At 53.8% G+C, this 17,163-nt stretch overlaps 1 protein-coding gene across 1 annotated transcript in view; it reads left to right on the forward strand.

Moving 5' to 3' along the window:
* JPH3 (junctophilin 3) overlaps positions 1-15,303 on the forward strand; it is a gene marked incomplete at its 3' end in the record, with an annotated part of 57,758 nt that extends 42,455 nt beyond the window's left edge. Inside the window, exons 4-5 of the mRNA XM_082005742.1 lie at positions 1,971-2,890; positions 15,223-15,303. Of these exons, the coding sequence (XP_081861868.1) occupies positions 1,971-2,890; positions 15,223-15,303 (1,001 nt within the window). The remainder of the gene's footprint in view (positions 1-1,970; positions 2,891-15,222) is intronic.
* Between the last annotated feature and the right edge of the window lie 1,860 nt (positions 15,304-17,163).

A 17,163-nucleotide genomic window follows, 5' to 3' on the forward strand; every position in this document is an offset into this window, starting at 1 on the left:
TCACCACAGTTTCCTACCGGTACAAGGATTGCTCAAGGGCTCCAGATAAATCCCCTTTATTTAGGGGAGGTTCAGTCTCCCACAGACAAACAGGGACACGGGGCATGAACCAAAACTGAACTATCTGAGTATTGTCCCAAAGCACAAACAGATTTTTCCATGGCAAATACTACCAAAAAAATTGACAGTCATTAGAAAACTGATTTCCCATTGAGAAACTGCTTCTGTAGGAAATTTCCAAGCAGCCTTGTTACTATTTACCTCCCCTGCAAGCGCTTCGGTGGGGACATCTGTCCCCATGCTCCCGGCATCCCCCGCATGTATCCGGACCACAGCGTGGTGGGACGCGGGGACGGCTGCGGGCGAGGACACGTCCCGGCGGCAGCAGCTCCCCGAGAAGATGCGATAGTGAAGATTACTCAGCAGAAGCGGAGAGATTAGAGCAGGCGCTTCAGAGCATTTATTTTTAAACCATGGTAAGAAATTGAGTTCTTCCTTTTTGGGACTCTTTTCTTGTCTAGCCATGGCAATTGCAATTAGATGCATTTCAGGGGCGTTAGGCAGTTAATATATTTATCAAATTATTCACGCAATTTAGCATGCCTTTAGCTGGGAACAGCTATGCCTTGAGAGGGTAAAATGAGAATTAACCACTATTAGCTTGCACCCCCTTGAAATAATTTGGTGTTTCATCAGTGATTAATAAGTTGCAGGGTTTTTTTATTGTCCGGAGACGCGACATGTTTCTTGCCAGCTGGTCACCTCCAGCAGAAGACACCCAACTGCTCTTGAAGTCCCCGTCCCCACGTCCCTGCCCCTAGGGAGACGCCGTCTGGGGTGAGCCCGGGGCTCACGGGGATCGAGTGGGGAAACCTCCATGCCCTGCTCAGCTCCACGTACGGGAAGGCCGTTTGACGTATGGTTTGTGGGGGCTTTTTCTTGATGGGGGACCCCGCCAACGCAGCACGCCTGCCCAGACGAGGTCAGCTCCCTGTCAGGACTTCGGGGTGAGATTCCCCTTCCCAAACCGCGCGGCTGCAAAGCCGGAGCGTTTCCCATGCGGGGAGGGGTGTGAAGGCTGCCGGTAGCGAGCCGGGCACGGGCTGATCCCAGCAGCGCCCGGCACGCCCGGACGGCGGGCGCGGGGCGGCCACGTCTCCGATTCCCCCTCTCGCGTCTGCAAGCTGTGTTTGGAGCTGACGGAAAAAGGGGGTCAGGTGGATGCCCCAAAAAGCGTCAGTGGGCAGGGGCGTGACCCCCCGGCGCAGGAACGGTGCCATGGAGCAACGCAGGCTGCTTTTGAGCCGGGCTGCGAGCTGCTGCATCCCTGCCACCCACCAGGCAAGGCAGGGCTGCAGGCAGAGCGCAGGCAGCGCCGTAAGCGGCTTCCCCACATCTCCAGGGCTGCAAAACTGTTCCGAGTCCTTGTAACACATACGTACGGTTCTCCACGCACGTCCCCAGGCAAGCCGGGTGCCGGCCCGCGGCGGGGCAGGCGGGAGCTGCGGGTGCTGGAGGAGCAGCCGCCCCTGAGCCTGTTTGAATGGGCTGGAAATGCGAGCCACGGCAGTGCCAGGCGGTTTCTGAAAGGGGTGGTAGCCCTTGGGCTTCCAGCAGCGGAGAAACACAACCGTCGTGCAGAACGCCTCTGTCTCGGCCGCGCCGGCAGCTGATGCCGAGCCATCCCCCGTGCCGGGCTGCAGCCGCTTCCACCGCGTGGCTCTGCGGGTGCTGGGGCGATGGCAGGTTTGGGCTAAAACCAGCGATGCCTTTTCTCTTGGTCTAATAGCAGAGGCCGTTTATTGTGCTACACCACTGCTGTCCTGACCTCGCCCCGCCGCTTCCCTGCTGTCCAACACTCTCAGCCCGATTCTTTGACACGAAAGACCTGGTGGGCGCCCACAGAATAGAAATAATCCTGTTGCATTTCTCTCTCCCTCTCTCTTTTCTCTTAACGACCACACAAAAAGGGCTCGAATGCCAGAGGCCGAAGCGCCAGAACTCGAGCGATGACATTGAGGTCCTCTCCACCGGGACGCCTCTCCAACAAGAGAGCCCCGAGCTGTACCGCAAAGGGACCACCCCGTCCGACCTGACCCCCGACGACAGCCCGCTGCAGAGCTTCCCCGCCAGTCCCTCCTCCACGCCGCCCCTGGGCCCTTCCTGCAGGAACAAGAGCGCTCACTTCTCCAGGCAGGTCTCGGTGGATGAAGAGAGGGGTGGGGAGATCCAGATGTTGCTGGAGGGACGCGGCGGGGATTACTTGCGCCCCAACAGCTGGAGCGAAGAGAAGGCTGGCGGGACTCGTGGCGTGAGAAGCGGGACGCTGCGCAGCGGTCAGCTGGGGTCAGCCTCCGTCCCTGAAGACTACAGAGGTCGGAGCGGAGGACACAAACATTCAGCCTCCAACCACAAGCAAAGAGAGAGGTGGACAGATTCCCCAGCCACGGTTTCATGGACTTCCCACCACAGGTCCCACAACCACAGCTCAGGGAGCTCCAAACTGCTTGAGCTGGATGAGGAGAAGATGAGCAATTATGAGATGGAGATGAAGCCCCTCATGAGAATGGATTCTTATATGCAAGAGATTCACACCCAAAAAAGACACTATAGCAAAGGGGGACCCTGCAGGAGCATGGCTGATGACCACCGCGGGGAAGACCGGGGCTTCGGGGTTCAGAGACTGAGGTCTAAGTCCCAGAACAAAGAGAATTTCAGGCCAGCTTCCTCTGCCGAGCCCACGGTGCAGAAACTGGAAAACCTGAGATTTGGGGACAAAGCTGAACCTCGGCTACTAAGGTGGGACTTAACCTTCTCCCCACCACAGAAATCCTTACCTGTTGCACTAGAATCTGAAGAGGACAATGGGGATGCGCTCAAATCCAGTACGGTAAGTAGGCAAAATTGTGTGTTGAAATCTGGCCGAGAAAGCCGGTGCAGAGCTGTTGTGGTACCGCAGCGGAGTGGAAAGGGAGGTGGCTCTGCTGGCAGAGCCGACCGCCGAATTACCGTGGGTTTGTGCCTTGAATCCCCCCTCCTCCCTTCTCCCATCCTGCATAATAGCGGGTGCTGGGAGTTGCTGTGGGGTTTTCTCCGCAGGCTGTCTTGGTGGGAACAGCAGTTTTTTCGCCAGAGAATGAGCGGCAGGTTTGAGTTTGTTTTGCAACCCAGCCCCAGGGCCAGCAATAAAAATACAATATTGCTGGGATTTTGAGCATTCACCCGGTGGAAAAGCTGCAGGAGTAGGCAAGGTGTTGGTGATGCTTCCTCGTGGGTAGGTTATGGCAACAGAAATTCACGCTGGCCCAAGAGCGTGGCGGGACCCTGTTGCGACACCAGGGCTTGAGTCCTGGTAGCTGGGCATTGCGTCAGCCCGCAGCAGCTCTCCGTCACTCTGCCGCTATGTGGTGGCACTGCCTGTTGAAGCAGTGTCCTTGTCACCACCTTGTACTGGAGACCTGACCCAGCGGGAGGAGGGAACTATGGTCACGGAGCAGGGGACATGGCAAAGGGGTTGCCTTCCTGAGCTGAGCACTGCTCAGGTTTTCCTGTACTGGTCTGCACGATGCAATGCAGCTCGTGTTTTTTGGTGTGTGGATGCCGCTGAGCCAGGAGCGGGTACAAGGACCTCGGGGAGGGGACGCAATGCAAAAGGGTCCTGGCAAGCTGAGAGGATGCCATTCAGGAAGGATGCCTGGGCAGGGGAAGCACCGGGCAAGTGCAGCAAGGGTAGTGGGCTCTGCAGATGAGGGTGGTAGAGCCGATAACAGCCAAACGTCAGTCTGTACCACCGCTCTACTGTGAAGAGCACAAGTACGCTTTCTAAGCAGGAGCATAGCTTGTGGGACTTGGAGGAAAACTCCCTGTGAGACGTCCAGTCCTGGGCTCCGCTCTGTTTTAGGAGACAAGGACACGTTGGGCATTAACAGCTGGCTGCTGGGAAGAGCTGGAGGTGTTCAGGCTAGAGAAGAGGAAGACAGAGCGACCTTCAAACACATAGAACTGCTGCTGCGAAATGGAAGGGAATAATCTGTTCTCGATGAACAGAATTAATGGGCTTAAATTCAAGCATTAGAAGCCGTGGTCAGCCATTAGCTGTCTAGTGAGTTGAGGGCTGCAATGAATGGCCTGGGGAGGCTGTGGTGGCTGGCGGGGAGGAGGTGGTCTGGGACCTGGTTGGGCATCTGCAGCTCAGATAGAACTTGGGCAGAGCCTTGGGAGAAGGCTGAGCTGGGTGATTTTCAGGTCAGTTCCAGCCCCGTTTTGTGATGATTCCCAGACTTAGCACTGGGAGCAGCTTCCTCACCTCTTCTCCCCATTGGTTTGGCATTGCTAGGAGAGGTGATGGGCATCTGATGGGGGCAGTGGGGAAGCCACCACCGCTCCCAGTTGCCCCTTGTCGAGGCAGTGCCCGACACAGGGCAGGGCTGGAGGGGTCTCGTGCTGCTGGATGTCCCACAGCCCAGGCCAGACCTACACAGGAGAAACAGAAAGTCTGTAACCCTCAGGTGGAGACATTTCAGGCTCTGGCAGAAGGAAGGAGCTATATCTCCCTGCCAGGGTAGCAGAAGATGATGCTTGGTTGGCTGGGAGACGGGGATCGTGAAACTGAAATGACGTTTGTTGGTCACGCTGAAAGTTTGGGCTGGAGGCACCGCGGTCCATAGCGTGTGGTTACCGTTGCCATACCTACAGCATCCCTCCTCCTCCGGCCGCTGCCGGCGGCGCTGCCAGCAGAGCAAAGGTGTCGGCACCTGCAGCGAGGGATGAGAGCGAGCGGCTGGGAGAGAGGAGGGAGCGGTGGCATCTGCGGCCCACGAGCAGCCGGGATGCAGGAAGGACCAAACTACAGATCTGCCACGGTTTCCCTCCTGTGGCTGTGGATAAATGCCCCCCCCACCGCCCCGGAGCTTTCTGGCTTCCCATTCACCCTGCGAGCGCCGGCGCAGGCTCGAAAGCACTCACCCGGCGTTTAAGAGCCGAGCACAGTGTGTTTGCTGCTGGGCTGCACCGTAGGGCACACCTTGCCGGTCCAGAGGAAAAAGGAAGAGCTCCCGGCGAAGCCAGGCCTGCGCACACGCCGCTGGGAGTGCGAAACCACCATTCCTCCTCGCTGAGAGCCAGGCGGTCCCTGGGGACGTCGCTGGCACCAGCAGTCCTGGCGTCTCTCCCCACCCCAGCCCAACTCGGATGCGTTGCCGAGGCTCCCACCTCGCAGGCAGACCCCAGCCCGCGTGCCGGAGCCATCGCACGTAACCCCCCGCCCCGGGGAGGAGGGCTCGAGCTGCGAGGCTGGAGGTAAATAGCCACTAACTAACGCAACGTAATGTTAATGGCTCTTCCGAGCGAATCCCAGGCGGTAACGAAGGGGCACAGCCTGCGTGGAAAGGCGCGCAGAAAAGCCATTAGGATGCACATCATACTTTTTAAGTGCTGTAGCTGTGAAGCAGCATGTTCAGTTTTCTCACATTCATAACCGAGGGTGGAACAGATGGCGAAGGTTTGGGAGGAAGCTAATGTAATACAGAGGAAGAGATAATATGTGGATTTAAATAACCCACAATGCCAGCAACAATTTGTTCTAGCAAGAATTGCAGTGTGCTAGCAGGGAGTTGTTCCAGTGGCCTGGCGGGGAGGGGGGTGGTCGGAGAGGAGCAAGGGAAGGAGGTGGAAGAGAGGGATGGGAGATGCAGTGATGTGCGTTCCAACCTCCTGCCCAACGCCGTGACCTTGCCGGCACCTGCCATCACGGATCTCAAAGCGTTTCAAAGTTTGGCGAGCGTAGTCAGTCCCCGAGGAAGAGGAAGGGAGGGCTAAAGGGGAAGGGCTTATCCCACAGTCCCCCCATCCACCTCCCTCTGTTGCGTGCTCGGTGATGCGGGGCGCTCACGGGCTCACAAAAAACCACTGCACCCTGCTTGTGCTCCAGATTTTTTGACGCAGAATTAAGGCTCCCCGACTTCCCCAAAGCCCCATTTCTCACGCAAGCCCCGAATACCCCTCCCCTTCCGACCGCCAGCAGCTCGCCTCCAGCGCGCAGGCGAACCGCAGCTCCCGGGGAAGGCCGGCTGTGCGCACGCGTATGCGTGCACGCGTGTGCGCCCACGCCGCTTCAGCTTGCATGACAGCCTGCTTCCCCGTGATCCACGGCACTGCCATCTGTGAAGCTGCTCACTGAAAAGGGCATTTCTCATCTCCCAGCCAGCTGGGATGTTTCAGAAAGGTGCCTTCCAATGACCGGGAAGGATGCTCTTAGACAAGGAGGGCTATTTTTGCCCTACCTGGAGGACTCCTGCGCAGAACGGAGGTCACCCTCACAGGCTAGCTTGTTTTAAAAATAATCTGCCATAAACCAACTCTACGCATGCCATCAGTGAGCCCCGTGGGCTGGCTCTGCGTTGGAGTGCCTGCTCCGGCTTTGGGAGCAAACGCACCTCCGTCACCGCTCGCGGGCACGGGGCGCGGATGCAGGTCTTGCGAAAACACAGTCTTAAAATTATTCCTGCTCTTGATTTCTATCTTAAAAATGAGGCTGGAGCAGCTGGGGCCTGTGGGGTCCCTCAGTGTCCAACCTCTCGCAGTGCGTGCCCAGGTGGGGATGCAGACCACTGTAGAGGAGTCAGATGTACAGGTTGCTGTAAGAGCTACAGGGACTTTGCTTTTCTCAGCCTTTTTTCAGCAGTCCCTTAAAAAGAGGCTCCCCGAACCCCATTTTATTGGGGCTGCACATCAGTAATTGAAAATTGCTCTTATAAAGGTCATTTCTTGAGGCCACTGCTCAATAACATTGACGAAATTCAGCACTGCTTGGTGTTCGCTATCAGGGGACTTTGGGGTTTCAGGGTCATCCAGCTGGCGCTACAGCCACACCAACACTTTAAAATTACATTTAAAGCCACCTGATCTTCCCGTGTCTCTGTGTGCACTGACCCCTGCGTGCACAGAACAAACTCACATCCCTTGCGATTCTTGTCATCGTTTGGGCAGATGAAAACAGGAACCAACACGCCAGGTCCGGTGTCGGTGTTGTCGGATTAAGGGACTTAATGTGAACATCACCGTCCTTCCTGGCCTTAAAGGCCCACGAGGCACAAAGCTCAAGCCTGTGCCTGAATGCTTCACAGGTTCCTAGAGCCTTTGAGAAGATCTAAAATGGGAAAGGAAAAAAGGAATTGTTCAGACACTGGAAGGGGAAAGAGGCTTTCTAAAATGCCAGCAACTCTTTTATCCATCAGCACAAAACACACCACATTTTTAGGGTTGGGGTTAAAAAAAAAAGAATACGTCTCCTTTTCTGCAGGTGCTGAACATCTGCAGCTTCTATAAGGGAAAAGAAGTGTTTTAGGCACAGAGGTCCTCAGCACGCCTGCGAGAAGGGCCAGTGTTCAGGCACGAACGGAGCCTGATTCATCTGCCTGTCCTCATTTAGCAGGAGCAGTCACGGGCGTTTAGATGAAGACTTCTAGGGACACGTTGTGGTCTCACTAAAGGCACCCTGGAGGCGTGAGTAGGCTCGAGACTTGGCCCGTTAAAATCGCCCTGTCTCATCTCACCGAGAAAGCCCGACAGTAGGGCAGCAGCCAAAAAAACCCCTCCAAACCCACCACCCCAGCCACCCCTGACATTTTCTTCCATCGTCACGTGCTGTCGGATAAAATCTCAGTGGTCTCAGCTGTTTGCTCACGGTGCTGCTGCTTATTGCAAACGAAGCAGGGGAAACAGTCGCAGCAAATGGAGTTTGCAAAGACATCTGCTGGGTTCGGGATCTCAGCGAGACCCCCTTTTCGCCTCCGGGTACCCACCGGGAAGGCCGGGGGGGGGATTCCAGCAGCTGCAGCATCTTCCTCGCTCGCTTTCTGCGCAAGGGGCGTATTTTCCATCAAGATATTCTGAGCAGGTTTTGCTGTCGCTGGGGAAAGCGAGGAGGAGGCAGCCAATCTGCAGCCAGCGCAGGGCTCTGCCGGAGCGCGCCGCAGAGCCGGCGCCGGGGCCGAGGGAGGGTGCCCGGGCAGGGGGCTCAGCCTGGGCTTTGATGGAGCAAGGTGGGAGGGATGGAGCGCAGCAACTTGCCCCAGAAATGGCACCTCCCTGCCGATGCGGGCGACGGACACTCCCTTTCCCGGTGGCTGTAGGGTTATTCTTGAGGGGATTGACCTCAGGGTGGAGCGTTTTCCTCAGAAAAGTTAGGCTCCTTTAGCCCTAAAGGGTGTAAAATGAGAAAAATAACAGTTGGCTGTTTTCTCTGTCCCGAACGGGCCCCGTTTGAATGGTGAAGCTTCACTTGCATCTCAGACCGGGTTCAGTGCTGTGCACGGAGATGCTCCCGTCTACCTGCCTTTGGACCAGTCTGCTGGGAAAAGGGCCTGGGGACTTTTTTGTGGTTACCTTCCTTGGGGCTAAATCCTGTGGCTTATCCCTGTGGTCATGTCAGGCTTCTCACTTCAGGTTTTTCCATTATTTTCTTTTCCCCATCAGGAGCCTTCCCCAGGTCTCCTAACGCAGGCGTGTCTGGGTTTTCGTTACTTCTCTCATCCCAACCGAACAGGTTCAAACCCCAATCCCAAATGGCTGTGGCACGTACACACATCCATACAAGTATAAGCTATAATTACATGGGAATAAGGAGGAGGATCGGTCCTGCAGACACCCCGTTGCCATCGCACCTCTAGAGATGAGGCAGGTCTGAGCATCACCCCTGGGACGAGCCGTCACATGCGCGAAGCAAACGGTTTGGGGTTGTTTCTTTTTAAAACAAATAATAGTCGGAAGCTGTTCCTCCTCTAATCTCTTTCATGTACAGACGTCGCAGGCATTACTTGTAGCAACACGAGGTAAATAATGTTCAGAGAGAATCGTAGTGTGTAACCTGACAGCGTCCTTTTAAAACCCTTTTCATCTCGGGGGCCCTTTGATGTACCTGAAGAGAGCACCTTGCTGACTTTGCTCTTGTCATCCTGGATTCATTTTAGGGTTTGGAGCCCAACTCCACATCTTCTTCTAGCTTTGAAAAAGTTGGGGTTAAATGCCAGCGCTTGACCGCGTGAGAAGCAAAAAACTTAAAAACATACACACAGCTCCAAACCTCCAGCTCGCTCCCGGCTATGCAGGCACCTGTAATGGGGGGACTGCACCAGAGGTGACAAAACAGTTCATTAAGAGACACCATCTCGGGATACATCCTCGCATTCGCTTTAGCCACTGTTTTCTGCAGAAGCAGGTTTTTCCATACCACCCCACTCTCAGAATCACAGAATCATTAAGGTTGGAAAAGACCTTTAAGATCATCAAGTCCAACCATCAACCCAACACCCCCATGCCCACTAAACCATGTCCCAAAGTGCCACATCTACATGTTTTTTTGAACACTTCCAGAGATGGTGACTCCACCACCTCCCTGGGCAGCCTGTGCCAACGCTTGGCCACTCTCTCAGTAAACAAATTTTTCCTAATATCCAATCTAAACCTCTCCTGGTGCAACTTGAGGCCATTTCCTCTCGTCCTGTCGCTGGTTACTTGGGAGAAGAGACCAACCCCCACCTCACCACAACCCCCTTTCAGGTAGCTGTAGAGAGCGATGAGGGCTCCCCTCAGCCTCCTCTTCTCCAGACTGAACACCCCCAGTTCCCTCAGCCGCCCCTCATCAGACTTGTGCTCCAGACCCCTCCCCAGCTCCGTTTCCTTCTCTGGACACACTCCAGCACCTCAATGTCCTTCTTGTAGTGAGGGGCCCAAAACTGAACACAGGATTCGAGGTGCGGCCTCACCAGTGCCGAGTACAGGGGCACAATCACTTCCCTGCTCCTGCTGGCCACACTATTCCTGATACAGGCCAGGACACTGTTGGGCTTCTTGGCCACCTGGGCACGCTGCCGGCTCATGTTCAGCTGGCTGTCAACCAGCACCCCCAGGTCCCTTTCCGCCGGGCAGCTCTCCAGCCACTCCTCCCCAAGCCTGTAGCGTTGCGTGGGGTTGTTGTGGCCAAAGTGCAGGACCCGGCACTTGGCCTTATTAAACCTCATACTGTTGGCCTCAGCCCATCGATCCAGCCTGTCCAGATCCCTCTGCAGAGCCCTCCTACCCTCCAGCAGATCAACACTCCCACTCAGCTTGGTGTCATCTGCAAACTTACTGAGGGAGCACTCGATCCCCTCATCCAGATCATCGATAAAGATACTGAACAAGACCGGCCCCAGAAGCGAGCCCTGGGGAACACGGCTTGCGACCGGCCGCCAGCCGGATTTAACGCCGTTCACCACAACTCTCTGGGCTCGGCCATCCAGCCAGTTCCTCACCCAGCGAAGAGTAGCATCCTGGTATCAAGTTCCTCTTACATGGGCACATTCGGCATCTCCTGGGCTCCCTTCCTCAAGTCGCGGGAGATGCAGTAATAGGCTGGAAAAGGCGAAGTGAACCCCTTATGTTTCTTTTGCTAAATGCTCCTTAACCGTTTCACAGCAGCCTGTTCCTGGCAATTATGTGACAATTCAGCACAAATGTCATGGAGCTGCTAAGTTTGCAGCACTTTCCGCAGTGCTGAGGCTGGGAAACAATGCATATATATTTTTTGCTGATCCAAGACCTCAGTAATTACACTTAATAGATCCCAGAGGGATTCCTAGGTAACCTGCACTATGGTTTCCATGGCAGAGAGACAGAGCTTGTACCCCGCGATAACAGATAATAATGGATTGTTAATGCTGAAATTAATTATGCTACAATTGTATTTGTAAACCAGCTGTCCCTTGTATTCCCAGTAAGACTCTTGAGTTGCCACACAACTGTTAAAGGATAGAAACAAACAAGCCGGAGGGGCAGAAATGGTGGTGCTGGGCTGCAGCCACCCTCAGAGCTGCAGTGTGCAAAAAACCCCAGGCTGGAAGAAACCTTCACTCATTGCTTCTACAGTTATGATTATCATTACTAGTCCCGTGCCATAACAAGGCTTTATTCACATTTTAGTGTTTCCATAGGTTTGGGTCTATGTCCCAGCTCTCTAATCTTTGGAGGAAATCTTAAAAGTCCTTGGAGACTATCTTCATTTGCACAGAAGCAGCCTTTCGCCTAGCTAATACCGGTGTACGTTGCCCATCCTTGGCAGGTGTTTTCTTCCTCATATGAAGGAGCCATGGGATCTTATTATAAAAAAAATAAAAAATCCCAGCCCCAGAGCTGCCTCGCTTTGCTGATGAAATTTGCCATCCCCCAATACGCTGGATGATGCTTAGGCACACCAGGGCTTGATTTAATTTTTCCTTTCCTGGAGCCAGGCTGGTAAACCGCTCTGGGTGGAATTCATCTCACGTCACTTGGTCTTCAGACAGCCTCGATGGTTAGCGCAGACTAGATGTCTAACATTTAGACAGCTAAAATTGGGTGAGAGGACGCTGCCAACTGGCGTCTGCTTCCCAGTAAAGCAGGTTCTGGACTTGTGGGCACTGTGCTGGGAGGCAGGACGGTGTTTCGCAGCGGAGCCCCGTCTCCTGAATGACGGGCAGGGTAGTTTAAACAGATCTCTGCAGTTCTTGGTGGCCTGCTTTAGCACTTCTATTTCAGGGCTAAAGATTTAAAAAAAAAAAAAAAAAAAAAGGTAAACCAGAAACGTTTTCCAGGCTGCTTGCTGTCTGTGACACACACATGGAAAATCAGCTTGACCTCCAGCTTTCTAGCACCCCAGAGCCTGCGATACCACTGGCCTCGGGGGTTTCTTTGGGCTTTTCTCTAAGTCTCAAGAAGGCCAAAGATGAGATAAAGCAACATGCGAAGTTGCAAATCAAGGGCTATTCCTCTTCTTTCTAAAGGTGTGTGGCTGATGGCAGAGGGCTAGCATGTGGCGTGGGGAGTTGTAAAAGCTGCTAGTTCTAAAATGCTGGCTGCAGCTGCAGTCAAAGGGAGTTCACTGACATGTTGCCAGGCTGGGTTTAGCAAAACGTCTCTTCCAAAGCACAAACCCAGCAGTGATTCATCTTCTGCCTGGTCACTGAGCAGGAATCACCCCTTAGGAACAGATGACACATATCCCAGGACATCCTTGCCGTCAAAGGGGAGAAGGGCAAGCGTTTCCTCTGAGCAGAGGTTAAGGCACAAAGACCTTACAAGTTAGAAATAAGCCAGACATAAGCATTTAGAAGTGCAGCAGGATTCATAATTGGAGCTAAACCAGAAGCTTTGGAGTCGCAAAGCTGCTTATCCACCAGCTGCCGCAGGCAGGACTCCAGCCCCTGCCAGGATACGCCGGCGTCTCACCGGGGATAGCAGCCGTACCTGCAGTTGCTGCGCGGAGAGCCCTTGTTGGAGGCAGCGCAGGGAAGAGGGTGTTCACAAGAGGGATCTGTAAAAAGGAAGCAGCGTTTGTAGGTTGTCAGACAGTCGGATTTGAGCTGCTCAGTTTGCAGAGACCCATCCCCTCCCAGGTCATCCCGTTTCTGGGATGCCTTTGCTGGCCAGTGTGGAAGACCCTGCGTATGGGGTGGCGTGGAGCAGAGGGTGCAGGATGCAAACAGGCGCAGACCGAACCAGGGAGCCGAGCGACACCTCCGTGCATGGGAATCCGGTCGCTGTCGATGCGGGCGGGTAGGTGCACGTTGCTTAGTGGGTTGACTCCCCCCAGTTTTCTAGGTGAGGGCATGACTTCGACGTACTGGTGCATAAATGAAGGGCGTGCTCCCTCCCTGGACACCATCCCATCAGCATCCTCTGAACACAAGTACCAACGGGTTGTGGGTTTGGTCAGTCCAACGGGTCCATCCCGAAGTGTCCATGTTTGTGAGGGTAAAGCTCAACCACCAGGGAATTAAGAGGCAGCCAGTCCTGCTCTGTGCTTTTCGTCAGGGAGGAGAAAGCAGCCTCCAGATTACGCCGGGCTCATGTCAGCTGGTCTACAGCTTTGCCTCCTTCATGGTATTGAAACGATCTGGAAGGCTGAACAGCGCAGGGGCGGAAACGGTCGCTGCCTCTTTGGCAGGGAAAGCAAACAGCGAGTTGACCAAGGCTGAAGCGAGTACGAGCGAGAGCAGCGAAGTCCTCCCCCGGCTGCGAGGTGGAGGGAACCGAACGCGTTTTGTGTCTCCGCGGTGCCCTGCCAACAGAAACAATGACGGTGATAATCACTTGCAACCTGTTATTATATTAACACCGGCTCAAAAAATCGTAAAACCCAATAATCTTCCGAAATGAAGCTAAACCCCCCCAAATATAAATAACACGCCGCGTCGCAGCGCTTGGCAGCGGCAAGGCCGGGGCCGGGGGGGAGGAGCGGCAACAGGGGGGTGGTTTCTGCCTTTGGAAGGCTTTGCGTGGTGCGGGCGGAGAGATGTGCTGGAAGCGCTCAGGCGTGGATACCTGGCTGCCAGGAGAGGCTCTCCGCAATCCCTCCTTTTGGTTGGCTTCCTTTGACCCTGTTGCTAAGCTACAAATACGCCTTTCCAGCAAGCTCCAGCATCCTCGCTCCCACCCACTCCCAAACGCGAACTGAATCAGCCTGCTCAGAAGAGAAACGCTCTCTGGCCGGCGAGGAGCTGGTTGGCTTTTTTTTTTTTCCCCAGCAGCTCTGCAGAGTGGGACAAGGACTTGCTTAGAAAGGGTGCCCACCCTTGCCCCATGCCAACCCAAGAGCCACGGGAGCTTTGTTACGGGGACAGGAGCGCAGAGAAAAGCATTCCTACCATCCCAGGTGATTCAAGCTGGCACAGCTTTGTTGCAGCAAGAATAGACGAGGATACCAGCTACTCCGAGAAATAGCTACCACCTACCTGCACACACGCTTGCTCACCCTGATGCCAGCCATGTTAACGCTTTAGGACAGAAAATGGGGGGGACGAGGTGGCAGGGGGGATGTTTTTCGGACCGGTGTTCTGCAGGAAGATGCGTTGGAGGGTTGTCTGCAGTCCCGATGCTGAGCGGTCTCTTCCCATCAATCCTGGGATACTAATAGGATCCAGCAGCCACATCCTCATCAGGTCCAACACAAGTTATCCGGGCTGCCTTTATGCTCAGTGGGAAATAATGGATGCTTCTGAGGTGCGCCCAACCCAGCCTACGGTGGGTGGCTGGCACGGGCCAGCTGCGACGCGGGTTGCTGCAACGGTTTCCACATAGTCCTCAGGAGCTTAATTTGCTCCCTATGAACCCCAGGAAAGGTTATTAGCGCTTTCCCAAAATGGTGCCTTGCCATGGACCGCTGTGTGCTGGCCTGACTTTCGCTGTTATCAGGATACCCGTACGAACAAACACGTTTACTGGGAAAAGTCCTTTGAAGACTCCTCCAAACCATGCCCAAACAACTATATGATCCAATATAACCTTTTCTTTTTTCCCTTTTCATTGATCACCCTGGGTAAGCAACCGATTTTAGTTATTCTTTTAAGGCCCGATTTCCTATGTTCGTGACACGGGGGAGTCCATAGGCAATGGCCGTCTAAATCGATGGGGCCGGGGGGTTTACATCCAGGTGTCTGCTTGGCAGATGCTGGGTCCGGGGCTCACACTGGGACTTACCTGCCATTTGTGCTCACGCATGACAGTCAACAGAGTCTGCCCCAAGACTTGCAGGTGTACATGTCTACCGAGGCGAACAGGTGGGAAGTAAGAGTTCACAGAATCACAGAATAATTAAGATTTGAAAAGACCTTTAGGATCATCGAGTCAAGTCGATTCATCAAGTTGAAGCGGCTCAGAAAAGCAGGCGTCCAGCAGCTCCGCTCTCACCCAGGCGTAAGGGGGACAGTGCTACCGGGGATGCTGCGGGTCCCAGGAACGCCTTAGGCTATGGGTCAGCGTGGGGAGGGAGCAGAGGGGCTCCTGGCAGAGCCCGGTTCATTTCTGTCGGGGAAACAGGAGAGGGATTTTGTCCGCCGCCGCGGAACCGCCGGGCTGCCTTAGGAGGACGTGGTGCTTCGACGAAAGGCCATGGGGGGACGTCACAGTGACGGAGGCAACAGATCTGGGGTTAGTCCCTGCTTCCGCTGCTGGCTCACCTCGAAGGGGAGCTCTGCGCTCACGCCTTCCTCACTGAGGCAGCAGCCTGCAAAACCGCAGCGAGGGTTACCAAGCGCTTCGGGACCGTTTGTGGAGGGTGTAAATCGGCCGCTGGGGGTCTGCTCGTCTGCAGACCTGCCCGCCCTGCAGTGTCCCGGAGCCAGCACAGCTCCCGGCGCCTGCGACGAGCCAAGCCTGGAGAGACTTTCAACGCACCTTCTAACTGCTCTCCTTCTCTTTCTCTTCCAGGGCTCAGCTCCTATCCTGGTAGTCATGGTGATCTTACTAAATATTGGAGTCGCCATTTTGTTTATTAACTTTTTCATCTAATTCAAGACTGTCTTGTTTGCAAAAATAACAGTTACATGTATGAATGGGGGGAAAAAAAACAAAACAAAACAACCAAACAACAACAACAAAAAGGGAAAAATCATAACTCGAACTGTCCTACGACAATTTCCAAGTCTTTTCACAGAAGAACAACAAATGATCGAGTCTCACTCACAGTTTGCCTTTTTTCCTGGGTAATGTTTTTTGGATTTTAGCCAAAATTCTTTGCTTGTATAACACTATGCTGTGTGGCATGGCAAAATGCTATCAACACTCTGCCCCCCCAACACTGGAAAGGATGAGAAGGAATCCCAACAAAATAAAACCTCATTTCCCTTCCCCTCACCCCCCAAAAATATATTCGTAAAAACAGTAATGAACCCCAAACTGGAGACTTAGATTGAGGGGACCATGGGGGAGGTTTTGTGCGAAGTATGTACGGGTCCTGGGATGCTCCAGGCTGAGTTTCCCACGGAAATCCACAACAGCTTTAGCGATTAAGTAAATGGGAGAGAAAAGCAACATCAGGCAACCAGTACTTTTCTTCCTTCTCCCTTCACAAATGGAGGAACGTTGCTGTAAGAAGGAGAGAAGGAGCACGGGGAAGGCGTGAACCCTGTCTAGATGTGAAATATGGGAGAAGGGCAACAGGCCCCATGTTGTTACTTGTTTTTAAAACAAAGCAGCAATTGGTGTTTTGCTAAATTTCTTGGGGCAAAGGGGAATAGGAACACAAGGTGTGAGCAGCAGCCCCACCACCCTCCTGCCTTCACTCCTCCTCCCCAAGCTGCTCCCTGCCATGGCAAGGCTGGAAAACCACCCAGTGCAACTTTTAATTCACAGCAAATTTCTCCCGGGTAAAAACATGTACCTGGATTCCCCCAAAAAACTTGCAGGCACCTTCAGCAACACGGATCGAGTAGCTGCCGGTCATCGTGCCGTGCTCGCCGACACGCGAGGAGCGGCGTTACTCGAGCATCCCATCCCAAACACATGCGCGCACAGAGATACCGGGGAGCAGAATGGTGGGGAGGGACTGGGGAGAGAGGGCTCAATTCCGATCCACTTAGGATTAACAAAATAAAGCAAAATAAAAGATAAAACTGTTTTTCAAAGGCATCTGGGGAGGAGCACCGGAGCATGTCCCAGAGAGGAGGGAGAGGGTGGTGGGTTTGTCTCTTACATCTTGCTGTGGACTGTTTCAGACATCATGCTTGGGCTCTGAGCATGTAGTATTTTGCACTTTGTAATGCAGGATGTATATTCCAGCTTCCAACATGTCCCTGTAAAAAAAAAAAAAAAGAAAAAAAAAGAAAAAAAAAGAAAAAACCAAACATCATTGGCAATGGCAGCCTCTAAGGATGTATTCTTTTCTTTTTTTTTTCTATGTCACTTAATTTGTTCATTTATACCATCTTTGTAATATGCCTGCCTTGATTTTCTCCCCTCCCCTGTCCCCACTGATAATATGCATACTCATTAAAGATGCCGTATCCCTGTTCTGAGCTGTTATGGTCCCAATCACCAGAGTGTGGTCTTAGCTCAATTGCTTGGAGATGGCTGATGTCCTCTCGCTTTTCAAAAATGACTGTACTCTTTCCTCCCCCCGCTCCCACGCCGTCTTTCCCCGCTGGGGAGATCGGCTTTGCCGGTGATCCGCCACCACCAGGTACGGTTCAAATGGTTTGTTTGGGATTTGGTACGTCCAGGGACCAAATTCCACCCTCAGTTCTACCCACTGCAGCGCCGTTCAACAGGAGAAGGGGTGCGAGTGTGGCAGGAACCCAAGGGTGGGATGAACCCATACACAGATATATTTGGGGGGTGGGGGAAAGGAGGGATAAAGAAAATCTTCCTCAA

The sequence above is a fragment of the Phaethon aethereus genome (assembly GCF_964289735.1).
Source record: "Phaethon aethereus genome assembly, chromosome: 13".
Classification (NCBI taxonomy): domain Eukaryota; kingdom Metazoa; phylum Chordata; class Aves; order Phaethontiformes; family Phaethontidae; genus Phaethon; species Phaethon aethereus.